The sequence below is a fragment of the Gossypium hirsutum genome, chromosome D13, assembly GCF_007990345.1.
Source record: "Gossypium hirsutum isolate 1008001.06 chromosome D13, Gossypium_hirsutum_v2.1, whole genome shotgun sequence".
In the NCBI taxonomy this organism is placed as follows: Eukaryota; Viridiplantae; Streptophyta; class Magnoliopsida; order Malvales; family Malvaceae; genus Gossypium; species Gossypium hirsutum.
In genome coordinates this window covers 59,341,604-59,356,474 of record NC_053449.1, presented here as the reverse complement: position 1 = coordinate 59,356,474, position 14,871 = coordinate 59,341,604, and the positions used below count along the sequence as shown (strand labels likewise).

Genomic DNA, 14,871 nt, shown 5'->3' with positions numbered 1-14,871 from the left:
AGTTGTTTTTACCTATCTATTAACCGAAGGATCTAAGAATCTAATTTTTAGCATATGAAAAATGATCTCTAATTACTAAACTCTTCAACTATACAAAAAAAAATTGTATAGCAAACTATGAACCTCCAAGACAGACAGGCTTCCATCAATAGCACATTCACCAGTTGAATTTTAATTTACTTTTTCAGAAATCTACAAACTAGCAAATTCATGATGCACAAGTATTCATGAAAGTTTTTATACACAAAACCACCTTCATTACCACCCAAAAGCGTAGTGAATTAATCAATGTGGGTGAACGGATGATTAAACCTGAAGCACCATCTGCCATCTGCCATCTGCCAACATCATTCGCAGGAGAAACTCAATTCATCGATAGCTATGGATAATTCTGATTCGATCACACTAACACTATTGTCGGGTTTTTTTTCTTCAGCCCTCTCTTTGATCTCAACTTCTTTTCCTTCTGCTGCTGTTATACACTCCTGGAATCTGAAACAGCCCGTGAGATGGTCGTTTGTTATTCCTGCTACTTGCATGAACGAGTAGATGACCGTCGGCCCCACACTTCGAAAACCCCTTCTTACCAGATCTTTGCTTATGACATCTGCTTTTGGGGTTTTAACAGGAACCTGGCGAGGATATCTGAATTTGCTTATTATAGGCTTGTGGTTCACAAAACTCCAAATATATTCATCAAATGACCCAAACTCATCTATAACCTGCCATCACCAAAATCTGCAAAAAGTTAGTTGCAACGATAATCATAGCCATTATGGAGAGTGCAATTATGGTACTTATTGCTGTAACAGTGGCTAGTGGTTCTGGATGGAAAGTAAATTAATCACATGAATGACTTGGCATTTACCAACTATTAAGCAAGCTGGCATCTAATTGATACGAATAATTAAGTTTCCTCATGCTCGAAATAAAATGATTATATATGAAAAATTATCTATTTTTGTCTTATGGTTTGTCCCATATGATAAAAGACTGCTTGGAGGGTTTAGGACCACTTTTCAGCTACTTTTCACCTAACCTCCTCAAATAAGTGATCAATAAACAATTTTATATTTGGCTAATCACTTGCTAAAACAAGAGAATGATGCAAACTAGTCCCAAATATTGGACGTAACAATCAACCCAATGAGCTCTATATCGGGAGTTAGTAAAGAAGATGGCAGAAATATACTATATATTGCAAGATAAGCAACAAATTATAACTTCACTGTGTAAACTTCAGTAGAGCAACATATTCCATCTAGCTTACAGACCGTTGTTAGTTTATGCTGCTTAGAAGTGATTTAGTGAGCAGCCAAGCACTACTTTTCATGCCAAGCAAGGTAAAAATAGTGAAAAGAAGAATGTGAATCTACCTTAGATATTTGGCGTGCATTCTCAATAATAGCTCGGAGCTTTAATTCTGATAACAAAGAACTTGACACGCTACCAGGTGCTATTAACTTCTTCTCATTCAATTTTGATACAGCGGCAGGATCAAAATCCATGAAAACTTCCCTGCATAAAGATACACATCCGCAATGAATATGCTTATTCAATAAAGTAAGATGGAATTTCTGTCTGAACAATACCTAAACATTTGCCTTTTGCTTAAGATAGCAGGCCATGTAAGTTCAGATAATGCACCCGAAAGTACAAGCAGCTCAAACAATTTCCTGCATGTGGATAATAATATCAATCAAACTATTTATCAAATGAAATTCTTTTTATCAATAACCAGACAGAGCACTATTACAATCACGTACTTGTCATCATGTACAGGAACTCCCCACTCTTCATCATGGAAAGTGGCATAACTTGGATCTGAACCCAACAAACAAAAATAAGTCAGCCAAAAACATGAAATAAGAAAAACCAGAGCATAAAGGGAACCACAGTGGAATGCCTGCATTAAATGAAATAAAACTCCCTCAAAAATTAGGGATCACTTGAGGATGTATCCCTAACAGATTGCAATAGTCTGATAGACAGTTCTTCACTTTGAATACAATGCCTGAATCTCTGAAAGTGTAACTAATTTGCATTCATGTAATTACTGTCATACAGTGTGCTTGGTGATAACCATGCAAAACTTGCAAGCAAATGGAATGTGCATATGAAGTCAGAAAGATAAATATAAGGCAACTTAACTGCTCAATTTAAAACATTAAAATCTGCAAAGCATCGAGTCACAACCTTCCTTGTGCACCATATTTATAGTTAGTGAACCTAATCCAATAAGGCAACATCAAGACTGGAGAACTTGAAAAGCATAAATTACACAAAAAATTGCTTTGTTCTTAGTGCAGAACCACAAAAATTATATCCTATTCCTAGTGCCAGCAGCCATTGCCACCCCAAGTAATTCTTCTGGTTATGACATTCAAAAGTTAAATGTAGAGGAATTTGCTCTAGCCTAATTCTCAGGAAAGCTTCTGCAGTTATTACAACAATTGAAAGCAGTCTCAAGGAAGAAATTTGACACAATTTCTAATCAATCAGGACTGAACACTGAAAAATTATAACGACACAACAACACACCTGTATTTGGTGTCACCCACGCACATCTCTTTTTCTGATGTGAACCATCAGATGGCGAATCCGAACCACTATCAGAAACAAAGCTTCTTGGCTTTGACGCGTATGGCTTCCTCCTACTTCCAACACTATTTGACCGAATTAACCTACCAGTAGATGCTCGACTGTGAAATGAATCCGTGGAAGCATCCGATGAACATGAAGCATTTAGTGATAAATTAGAATGTAATAACTTCTCATGGCGACGAAGCACTGAAGGAACACTGACAGAATGTTTCTTCGGAGAAAGTGAACTAACAATAGATGATGGAAGGGATTTTTTCTCCTCTGTTGCAGTGACCTCAACTGGAGACTTTTCAACCTTCCTCAAAGGCTTTGAAGCTGGTTTTCTTGCACTCAATGAACCGGCCTTGTTCCCTGCCGGTCCCAGTACAGGCCGTGCCTCGGAATCAGGCGCATTCATTGACCTCAATCTCGGTGCACCCGACATAGATTGAGAAAAACTCACAAACACAGACACTAATTATAGAGATCTCAGCTTTTTGTAACCGCAAAGCAATCCTAAGTTCTCATTTTACCAGCTCTTTAGTTCACTCCAATCCCCACCCTCAACATTGCCTATTCAACCCTCAAAATTATAAAAACCCACTGACAAAAATCCAGTAAAACATCACATTCCTCAAAATACAAAGCTTAAACCACTTCAAAAAAAAAACCTTTAACAGCCCTTTGAAAACTCAGAAACTAGATCTCAGCTTTTCACCAGACAACCTCAAATTTACAATTCTACCACTCCAACCTTCACTCAAATCCTCAAAAACCCACACAGCTCTCTCTCTCATTACCATCCAGTGCACACCCTACAAGAACCCTGACAACCCCCATTTTCCCTTATCCTCAAAGTCTCCAACTCAGCTCGGAAGCCCTAAAAATCAATACCCAAAGTTAAAGAAAAAACGAGATTACTTCGATAAAAAGGTTTAAATTTTGAAAGTTAAGAAAAAAAAAAGGATCACATTGTATATCAATTCAAATTATTTAGCGTCGAAAAAACAGAGATTCCATTCTGCATTGTGGAAAACGAGAGAGAAAGCGTTTCTGTTACCTCAAAAGAAAAAGTTAGTGCAGTGTTTGTTTGTGAAACTGCGTCGTTTGGTTTCAGTCACTGTCTTAAGGGAAAAAACTGACAAATTTGCTGACAATTCCATACTTTCTTTCTCTTTCATTTTCCCGAGAAAATTTGATCGGAGGCTTGAAAAGAAACCGAGAGAGAAAAAAAAAAAAAAGGGTTCGATCTTTAGGAATCGAATTTTCTCTCTATAATTTAGAGCAAGAAGTAAAGAACCAATGAGTGGAAAAGAGTGAAAAGTGAAGATTGGGCTTTTGTTCGCAGTATTTTATTGAAGAGTGACCGGTTTATTACCTGCTATTCCCGGTTACTGTTTTTTCTAATTTGAAAATGTATAGAAGTCTAGTTCTAAACTTGCCAATTTTTACTATATCCTCTGAACTTATCAGCTTTTCACAAGTTAGTCCATAAATTTAGATGAAAGGAAAGAGGAGATGTTGTTAATTCCGGCTGATTTGGAATCTAAAAAATCGGTGTATTAGCTTTGTTTGGTAGGATGTTTTCTTACCGTAAGTGTAGTTCATTTTTTGGATATGAGAAACATAATGGCGAATCTTTGGCTTCTTTTTAAGGGGAGTAAAGATATCTTATTTGGGGAAAAGGTAATTTTTGTTCAAATTTTTTCATGAGATAAACATTGAACAAGTGATCAATGGAGGGCATTGGGCTTTTAACAATTACTTGTTGGTGATCCACAAATTAGGGGAAAATGAAGATATAATGCAAACCTCGTTGGTTTTCTCATATTTTTGGATCCAGGTACATGATCTCCCTCCAGGTTTTTATTTAGAACCTGTAGCAATACAATTGAGAAATTTTATTGGAAAATTTATAGAATATGATATGAAGCAAGTAAATTGAGGAATGAAAAACTATATCTAAATCCGGGTTCAAGTGGATATTAGGCACCCTCTGAAGAGATGGAACAAAATTATGATTTCTCCACCAAAGTTCATTTATGTGAATTTTCGATATGAAAGGCTAGCGTTATTTTGTTTTATGTGCAGGTGTTTAGGCCACAATGACAATTTCTGTCTTGTTAGACTCAGTCAAGGCTCGAAAGAGGTGGAATTGGGGTGGAGTTTGGTGTTAAAGGCGCAGCCGAGGAAGGCTTTCGCCGCAAACAATGTTTGGTTGAGGGAGGACAACATGGAGATTCTGGAGAGGCAAATTAGGGAAGGCAATATTTGGGGTGAAATTTGGGGATGGTATTAAGAGAAAATCATGGAATAATGTCAATCCAATATTAGGCTTTAATTTGGAGGGATCATCAAATCAAGAGGATGCGAATAAGGGTGGATCTTCACATGTTCTAGGTCAAATTGAAATGGAGCATGACTTAGAAAAAAGCCCAATGGTGACAGGGAAAGGAAAAAAAGCCTCTCCCAAATAATTTGGTTTCTAATGTTTTTGTTTTGATGGATTTATTAGGAACTATTGCTAAGCGATCTGATGCCTGCAACCAATTGATATTGGCAGCTGCCAAGGGGCTAACCAACCAAGAGAAATGAAAATTTTAAGTTGGAATGTTTGGGGTTTGGCGGGTTATTCGAAGGCTTTGGCATATGTTGAAGTTTTATCATCCCCAACTTGTCTTCTTTATGGAGACTAAATTAAATGACAACCAAATGAAAAGTGTACTTAAAAGATGTGGTTTTCAAAATGGAATTGAAGTACAAGCAGATGAGGCACAGGGTGGACTATGTTTAGCATGGAATGAGAATTATTTGATTAATGTTCAAAGCCATTCGACAAACCATATCAATGTAGAGATTCAGAAAGAGGGGGAAGTTTTGAAGTGGATGTTTATGGGATTTTATAGGGCCCCAAATGTTTGAAATAGATCAATAACTTCGAATTTGTTGCGACGATTTGGAGAAAATCATGATTTGCCATGGTTAGTTTGTAGCAATTTCAATGAGATTTTATATTCTTTTGAAAAGCCTGGGGGAATGCTGAAAGAAGATAGATGTATGGAGGAATTATGTAAGGTGTTAGAGGAATATCAGCTTATGGATATTAACTATTCAGGGGCATGGTTCATTTGGGAGAAGAGGAATTTATCGAAAATAAATATCAGAGGAGTGACAAATGTTGAATGGATGTCTATGTTCACTGATTATTCTATTCGACATTTACCCCATGTTTTTTCAAATCTGTAATGGCCCAAATTCAAAATTATCGGAATAGTGGTTTCGTAACCACAAATCCAATTTAAAGAGAAATTTATTTTAATATTTTTGCATGAATATTGATATGATAGGAAAAATCGTATGAAAATATCGATAGAAAAATTTTACTGATTAAGCGGTTAGTTAGAAAAAGAAATTATTGAAGAAATTAGGTAAAAATAAGATATCGAGACTTCGATCTAGTAAAACCGAGTCAAAAATATTTTTATAAATATTTATGAAGTGTTAGTAATATGGTATTAAAATTTCGTTAGAAAATTTTAATGTTTGGGTAGTCAATTAAGTAAAAAGGACTAAATTGAAAAAGGTGTAAAAGTTACTAGAGGGATTAAATAGCTCAATTGTGAAATGAGGAGGGATATAAATTGAAAATAACCCCAAAAGGAGATATTTTGGGCGGCATACGCTGAGAAAAATCAGGAGAATTGAAGAAATAAGGGTAAAATTGGAATATTACAAAATTTACTTTAAAAGTTAGGACTAAAGTGGAATTATCTAGATTTCTCTTTATTTTTCTGCACTCTCATCAGCAAAAAAACGTCCTAAGGGTTTCTTCAAGCTGGTTTTTCATAATTTTTGCACCAAGTGAGTTAATTCTTGCCTTTTTCTTGTAATTTTTGTGTTTCTAAGACTTTTACAACTAGGTCCTATTACTAAATTCATTAGTTTTTGATTTTATGAATGAATTTGAAAGTTTCTATGAATATGTTCTGGAATTTTATGATGAAATAGGATGAAATTGAAGCTTTAATTTGTTTATTAGATGATTTTATTAGGTAATTCCAATAGAAATTGATTTGTAGGACCTAATTGTGAAAAAGTTTGGAATTAAAGTTTAGTGCTGAAATTCTGATTTCCAAAGGTTATAAGGTAGTTTAAAGTGATATAATAAAGTGTTGATTGAGAAAAATCAGCTCAATTGAGAGGTTAATTGAGCAGGGATGAAATTATCATTGTTGAAAGTTTAAGGGAAAAATGGTAATTAACACCATGCACTAAAACAGTTTTGAACAGCAGCAGTACTCTGACTTTGAAAAATCACCAAAAATTGTAGAGATCGAATTAGAGGATTAATAAAATATTAAATTAAATCTTATTGAGTCTAGTTTCTTATAAAAGAAACGGTGTAAGCAATGAAATTGTAAATCATGAGATATAATAGATTTTGTGAGACAAGGTCAGAATGAATTCGGGTTCCCCTGTCCTGACTTTGGAAAATCATTAAAAATTGTAAAAAAATTATTATGAGTTATAATTTATATGCTTAGAATCCTTAATGAGTCTATTTTCTGAAGAAATAAATGGAAGCATCATCCTAATTCTTTACAATGAGATAATTAATTTTTAGTAAAGAGGGGTCAGAACTGTCATACAGTGAAACAGGGGAAACTTTAAGGAATAAACTGTACTTATTGGCTAAACCAAAAATTCTGAAATTTTTATGGTAAGAAGATATGTGAGTCTAGTTTCAGGGAAAATTAACGGATCTTAATTTAGAGTTCTGTATCTCAAGATATAAATAATTTTGTGACTGTGACTCAGTGAGGCAGCTTTGAATGCACTATAAATAATAATGGAATTGTAGAGAAAGTTACATATGAACATGAAATGTATTAGATTAATGATTAAATTTATTTATTTAGATCCGGAAAATTCAAATACGAAGCAAGATCAAGGAAAAGAAAAAGTTCGGGATTAGTATATTTTTGTTTACGAACAATTGTCGAGGTAAGTTCGTGTAACTTGAATTATATTCATAAATGCTTGAAATGTTTGTTATTGATGTGAATATGATTTGGATGTTTATTGTATGATAACTGATGAAGTATTGATATTCTTGATGAAAAGAGGAAATAAATCCCGGTTGAATGAAAGGAAAAATTCGATGGATCTCTGAAAAGGAATTGACGGTAAAAAGGATCTAGCCCGGACGGGTGATCCTATCCTGATATAGCCCTCCCGAAGAATATGTGGAAAATGGATTTAGCCCGGACGGGTAATCCGAATTAGGGTCTGAATTTAGCCTGGACTGGTAATTCAGATCCAAGCTCATTAGAGTAATTGTCGTTGCAGGGGATTTAGCCTGGACTGGTAATCCCGACAATACTCTATGAGTTTATATTACAGGGGATTTAGCCTGGACTAGTAATCCCGCTGTAAGGATGAGGTTCGCGGGAGTGTGCTCTCTGAAATGGAAATGTGCGCACATGAATATGAATTGACGGACCCGGATTTGTACACTTAGGTGTACCCCTGAATATCCATCGAAATTCCAAGTAGTTCAACGGGATAAATATGGAAAAATAACAAGGAAATGGAAATCATGGAATTGATGAGCTCATCAATCATTTATCTTTGTAATGAATTTGTATGAGGTTGAGTTTGTATGTGATAGGTATATGTTTATGTGAATTGGATGTGTGCTTGTGTTATTAAATGATGGATGTATAAGTATGGTAAGTATAATTCCTGTTGCATGAACTTACTAAGCACAAAGTGCTTACCCTGTTTCTTTTTCCCCTGTTTGTAGAGTTAAGAGCTCGGAGGTCGGATTTGGTCGGAGACACATCACACTATCAATCTCGAGATCTCGGTACATAAAGGAACTTTATTTTGGAAATCAATGGCATGTATAAGCTAGTAAATTAGATGTTAATGTGAAATGAATGTATGGTTAGCCATTGGTATGGCTAACAAATTTTGGTTTTGGTATGTGATGAAATTATCTTATGAATATGATAAATCTATCTTGAAAAAAAAATTCGGTAAAATCTGGTAATGCCTCATACTCTATTTCGGCGACGAATACGGGTAGGGGGTATTACAAAATCATTGTCCTATTTTTATTCAAACAGATAAGACAAACATAAGATGAAGGAAAAAATATTCAGATTTAAAAATTAGTGGTTAGTGGAAGAATCTTGTGAAGAGGAAATAAGGCGAATATGGAATAATGGTATAAGAGGGGTGTTGGAGAAATTGGAGATGTTGAAGATTGGTTTGCAAGAATGGGTTGTGCAAATTAAAAAGAAGAGAGTGGAACAGACGCAAAACCTTACTAAAAGGTTGGATTATTTAAACAAGCTTGTAACACCCCTAACCCGAATCTATCGCTGGAACAGGGTTACGAAACATTACCAAATTTTACAGATCATATATCAGACATATCATATCATTTATCATTCATATCAGAAATTAATCAAAATCAAACATATTGTCCCTTATGTGACCCCTCGAGGCCCAAAACATACATTAGAAACAAGTCGAGACTAAATTGGGTACTCGAAAAATTTCTCAGAAAACATCAATTTTTTTTAAAATTGCAAGGGACACATGCCCGTGTGGTCAGGCCGTGTGGCTCACACGGTCAAGAGACACGCCCGTGTCACAGGCCGTGTGAGCTTTCAAAATAGGGACACATGGTCGTGTCCCAGCCCATGTCTAAACTTAGGTGCTCACTGACTCAGGTCACACAGCCAAGCCACATGCCTGTGTATAGGCCGTGTGAGCATACTGACTTGCATTAAATAGGTGCAGAGGTCACACGGCCAAACCACACGCCCGTGTGCTAGGCTGTTTGAATATTTTAAGCATTCTGACTTGTAATTTTCAAATTACACAGTCGTGTGTCACACACGGCTGAGAGACACGCCCGTAACTCTGCCTGTGTGGACAAAAATAGGTCATTTCCAAGCCATATTTCTCACCCAATTTGTTTTCCACCTACATTAACACATTAACACATCAACAAACCATAACAAAGCATTCAATTCAAGCCAAACCAAGTCTTATGCATGGCAAATCATCATATATGACCAAATATCCATGCTTATCAAATTGATCAATTACATATATAAACATATTTGTACCAAATATACCAAATCAAACCATGCCTCAATATTCCTATTAGTTAACCATCATTCAGTCATACCAAAACACACATCAACCATGATAAGGCCATATACATATATATCAAAATGTATCAAACATAAGTCATACCAATGGCTAATCACAAGAAAACATTTACATGCCACCATTGGCTAAATTTTGTCTATACATGCCATTATAACCAAAATTGATTTACTATTTATACCAAAATGGGCTGATGGATAGTGTGAGATATCTCCGCCAAGCTTCCAACCCAACGAGCTTCCGAATTACTATAAAACAGAAAAAATAAACAGAGTAAACTTTAAAGCTTAGTAATTTCGCATAACGTGGAATTTAACTTACCATTATTAAGCATTCAAAACATATTCCAACAACTTGGCCAAAAGCCTAAGCACATATCCTCAACATGTTAGCGAAGTAATCACATATAATAATCCATAATCATGGATGAATAAGTTCACCAAACAAGTTCCATACATGTATCACTCTTCTCATAATTTTCATATATCATGTACTATCATTTCCATGTAATTTCATGTATATATATGTAACAGCCTATTTTCAGTGAAACCGAAATAGTGGTTTTGGGACCACAAATTCAAGTTCGAAAAAAAATTATTTTCATATTATTTTATGGTCTACCGTATGATAGGAATATCGTATAAAAATTCTGTTAATAAAATTTTACTGATTACATGATTAATTGATAAAATGATCAAATTGCAAAAATGCAAAAGTTGAATTCTAGTAGCTAAAGGGATCAAATAGCTATGGAATTCAAAATTAGATGTCCTTTTATGGCAAATAGACCGTTAAGAGGAGTTAGTAGATAAGTATGATTATTCATCCTTGGAAAATTAAATAAAGAAGAGGACTAAATTGGAAAGCAAATAAATAAAAGATTATAAATGAAATAAATATCTAATATCATCATTTTATATCATTTTTCCCAAAAAAACTACATGGAAACCCTAGCCATTAAAACCTAAGCTCAATCCAACTTATTTTGCTTAATTAGATTCGAATAGACCAAATACGGAGTAAGATCGTGGAAAATAAAAAGTATCGGATTAGTAGAATTTGCATACACGAACACTTGTCGAGGTAAGTTCGTGTAACTAAATTGTATATTATATGTTTTAAATTGAATGTTATGTATTTGAAATGTATAATTATCGATCACATATCCGACGATTATCGACAATTATTAAGTCCTGTTTGAATAAATGATATTTGATGGATACAGGGTTCCCGAATTGGTTGTGGTCTTGCATATGTTGCGGACACACCACAGCTCAAAAGAGCGTCCCGATATTAGCACTCATGAGAATCCCGATATTTGGCTCTCACGAGCTTCCCGTTATATGGTTATTGGGAACTTCTCATTAATAGCTCTTCAGAGCATCTCGATTGGTTGTGATCCTGCATGTGTTGTAGACACACCACGGCTCTTATGAGCGTCTCGATATATGGCTCTCTGAAGCTTCCCGATAATAGGTTCTTATGAGCTTCTTGTTTAATGGCTCTCCGGAGCTTCCCGATATTGGCTCGCTTGAACTTCTCGATTATGGCCTCTTATGAGCTTCCCATTTATGTGCTCGTATGAGCATTCCCGAATATGAATTGATGGATTATAGATTTGTACACTTTGTGTGTACTATCCGTGTATCCATCAATATTTTAAATGATTCAATGGGAAAAGTTCTGACATGAGATATTATGAAATTGGGACAAATTGTTACAAGTATATATATATTTACAATACAAGGATATGGATGAGCTCATACATGTTTCTTGATATTTATATGCATTACATGACTAACATGCTTGATGAGGATATGTGTTTAGGCAATTGGCCAAATTGGTTTGAGCATGTTTATTTTCTTACCTTAAATGTAAATGATTGGTAAGTTAATTTCACGTTATACGAACTTATTAAGCTTTAAAGCTTACTCTGTTTAATTCTTCTATTTTATAGTATTTGGAAGCTCGTAAAGGTTGGAAGCTGGTCGGAGCTACATCACACTATCCTTCAACTCAATTTGGTATATGTAACGAACTAAATTTTGGTTATAATGGCATGTATAGGTTGATTTGGGCCATTGATGGCATATATGTGTTTTGGTTGTAACTAGCCATTAGCATAGCTTGTGTTGGATATGTTTTGGTGAATATATAAAAGTCTAAATATATGTATGATTGATGTGTGCTTGAAATGAATAAGTGATGGAAATCATATAGATATATAATAATGAATGGTTAAAATGGCATAGTTAGTATAAAGATATTTTATAAGTATTAGGTTAATTCGAGAAAAATAAAGACTTGGTCATACGTATTGATATGTAATGCATGATACTTGGTATTGGCTTGATTTGGATGTATTGAATTGGCTTGTGAATGTGTTAAAGTGTGAATGTAGGTGGAAGACAAATTGGGTAAGAAATAAGGCTTGGAAATGGTCTTATTTTGTCCACACGGGCAAAAACACGAGCGTGTGTCTCAGCCGTGTGTGACACACGGCCTAGCACATGGGCATGTATTTTGGCCGTGTATCCCCTTGCATCTTTAAAATTCAAAAGAGAATGCTCAGAATTGATCACACGATCTAGTGCACGGGCGTGTGGCTTGGCCGTGTGACCCAAGTTAGAGAGTTACACGGGTATGAACACGGGCTGAGACACGGTCGTATGCCCTATTTCGAATGCCCACACGGTCTAACCATTCGGGCGTGTGTCCCTTGAATCTAACCAAAATTTTGATATTTACCAAAAAACTTTGAGTACCCGGTTTAGTCCCGACTTGTTTCAAATGTATATTTTGGGCCTCGAGGGCTCATATAAGGGACAATATGATTGATTTCTAATATAAATGTTAAATGGTATGAAATATTTGTATTTGATCTGTAAATTTCGATAATACTCTGTAACCCTATTCCAAGGACAGATATGGGTTAGGGGTGTTACAATACAGGTAACAATTTGTATCGAATTCACATTTTCTTATATCAAAACATTACCCGTTGAACCATTTTAAATGTCGATGGATACGCGGGTAGTACACACTAAGTGTACAAAACTGTAATCCATCAATTCATATACAGGTATGCCCATGCGAGCATGTAATCGGGAAGCTCTTTTGAGCCATATAACGGGAAGCTCATGTGAGCCATGTAATGGGAAGCTATTGCATGCCAATTATCGGGACAGTTCGGAGAACCTTTAATCGAGAAGCTCATAAGAGCCTATTATCGGGAAGCTCCGGAGAGCCAAATAATGGGAAGCTCGTGAGAGCCAAGTATCGGGATACTCATAAGAGCTGTGGTGTGTCCGCAACACATGCAGGACCACAACCAATCTGGAACCCTTAATGACAATGTCATTTGTATCCATCGAATTTCTTAGGTTCAAACAGGACTTGGTACTTGTCAGATATTTTCGGATATGTGATCAATGTTTATACATGGAAATCATACATTTCACATACATATCAATACTCAATTCAAAGCATATAAATATTCAATTTAGTTACAGAAACTTATCTCGACAAGTGTTCATAGGTTTGTAATCTACTAATCCGATACTTTTTCTTTTCCTCTATCCAATTCCGTACCAGGTCTATTCGGACCTATACAAATGAATATAGCTCAATTTAATACAAATCATGCTCAATTCAATCCAATACACATCTTTGGAAAATTTACTATTTTGCCTCTATACTTTTGATTAATTATGATTTCATCCCCAGTCTCAGAAAATAAAATTCAGAATTTTTCATAAAATTCATAAAATTTACTTATTTCAAGCCTAGCCAATTTTTATATGTCACAATAGCAGCCCATGTATTTCATAAAATTCAAAATTTTTCCATGAATTTTCCATATTTTCAATTTAGTCCCTAAACCATAATTTCATCAAAATTCTCTTTACAAAAGTTATTTATCTATCAACAACCTTTTATTTTCTACTATAAAACTTCAAAATTCATAAATATTCATCCATGGCAAAACCCTAACACTTTAATAGTTTTACAAATTAATCCCTGAGATAGCTAGATTAAGTTATTACGATCTCAGAAACATAAAAATTATTAAAAACGGGACAAGAATACATACCTAATTAATCAAAATAAACTTGCTTGAGCTCAACTCTCAAGGCTAAGGTTTCCATGTTTTGATTTTTAGGAAAGATGATGAAAATGATTATATTTTTATTATTTAATTCATTTATCATATTTATTTTTCATCTTTCCAATTTAACCATTTTCTTTTCTTAAATTTAAAATGATGAATAATCATCCTGTAACAGCTCGCTTTCAGTGAAATCAGAACAGTGGTTTCAATATCACAAATCCGAGTCCGTAATAAAAATTATTTTAAAATTATTTTATGATCTACCGTATGATAGGAATACCGTATAAAAATTTCGTAAAGAAATTTTTACCGATTACATGTCTAATTAGATGAAAAGGACTAAATTACATAAAATGTAAAAGTTGAATTCTAGTAGCTATAAGTATCAAATAGCTATGGAATTAAAAATTGGAGGTCCTTATATGGCAAATAGACCATTAAGAAGAGTTAGTAGATAAGTATGATGATTCATCCATGGAAAATTAGAAAAAGAAAATGATAAAATTGGAAAGATAAAAAATAAATATTATAAATAATAAAATAAAACAAAATATCATCATTTTATCATCTTTCCCCAAATTAAATACATGGAAACCCTAGCTAAGATAAGAGAACTCAAGCAAGCTTACTTGGCTTAATTGGATAAGTAATTTTGTCCCGTTTTTAGTAATATTCAATTTAGTTACACGAACTTACCTCGACAAGTGTTCGTAGGTTTATAATCTACTAATCTAATACTTTTTCTTTTCCTCTATCCAATTCCGTACTAGGTCTATCCGGATCTATACGAATGAATTTAGCTCAATTTAATACAATTCATGCTCAATTCAATCCAATACACATCTGTGGGAAAATTACTATTTTGCCCCTATACTTTTGATTAATTATGATTTCGTCCCTAGGCTCGAAAAATAAAATTCATACAATTTAATACTTTATTTCAAGCCTAGCCGATTTTTATATGTCATAATAGCAGCCCATGTATTTCA

At 34.5% G+C, this 14,871-nt stretch overlaps 1 protein-coding gene across 1 annotated transcript; it reads right to left on the bottom strand.

Annotated features, from left to right (window-relative positions):
- Window positions 1-140: 140 nt before the first annotated feature.
- On the bottom strand, window positions 141-4,011 carry LOC107888426 (uncharacterized). Its single transcript, XM_016812530.2, has 6 exons — window positions 3,644-4,011; window positions 2,542-3,463; window positions 1,767-1,824; window positions 1,593-1,676; window positions 1,377-1,518; window positions 141-722 (listed from the first exon to the last, which is right to left on the bottom strand). The coding sequence occupies exons 2-6, from the start codon at window positions 3,026-3,028 to the stop codon at window positions 348-350; spliced, it is 1,146 nt and encodes a 381-aa protein (XP_016668019.2). The 5' UTR covers window positions 3,029-3,463; window positions 3,644-4,011; the 3' UTR covers window positions 141-347.
- Between the last annotated feature and the right edge of the window lie 10,860 nt (window positions 4,012-14,871).

Bases quoted from the DNA above. Each gene is read 5' to 3' on its own strand.
- LOC107888426 (XM_016812530.2), bottom strand. From the start codon at position 3,028: ATGTCGGGTGCACCGAGATTGAGGTCAATGAATGCGCCTGATTCCGAG. The intron at 1,825-2,541 runs GTGTGTTGTTGT...TGTTGGGTTCAG, and splicing joins GTGGGTGACACCAAATACAG to ATCCAAGTTATGCCACTTTC. The intron at 1,677-1,766 runs GTACGTGATTGT...ATCCACATGCAG, and splicing joins GTTCCTGTACATGATGACAA to GAAATTGTTTGAGCTGCTTG.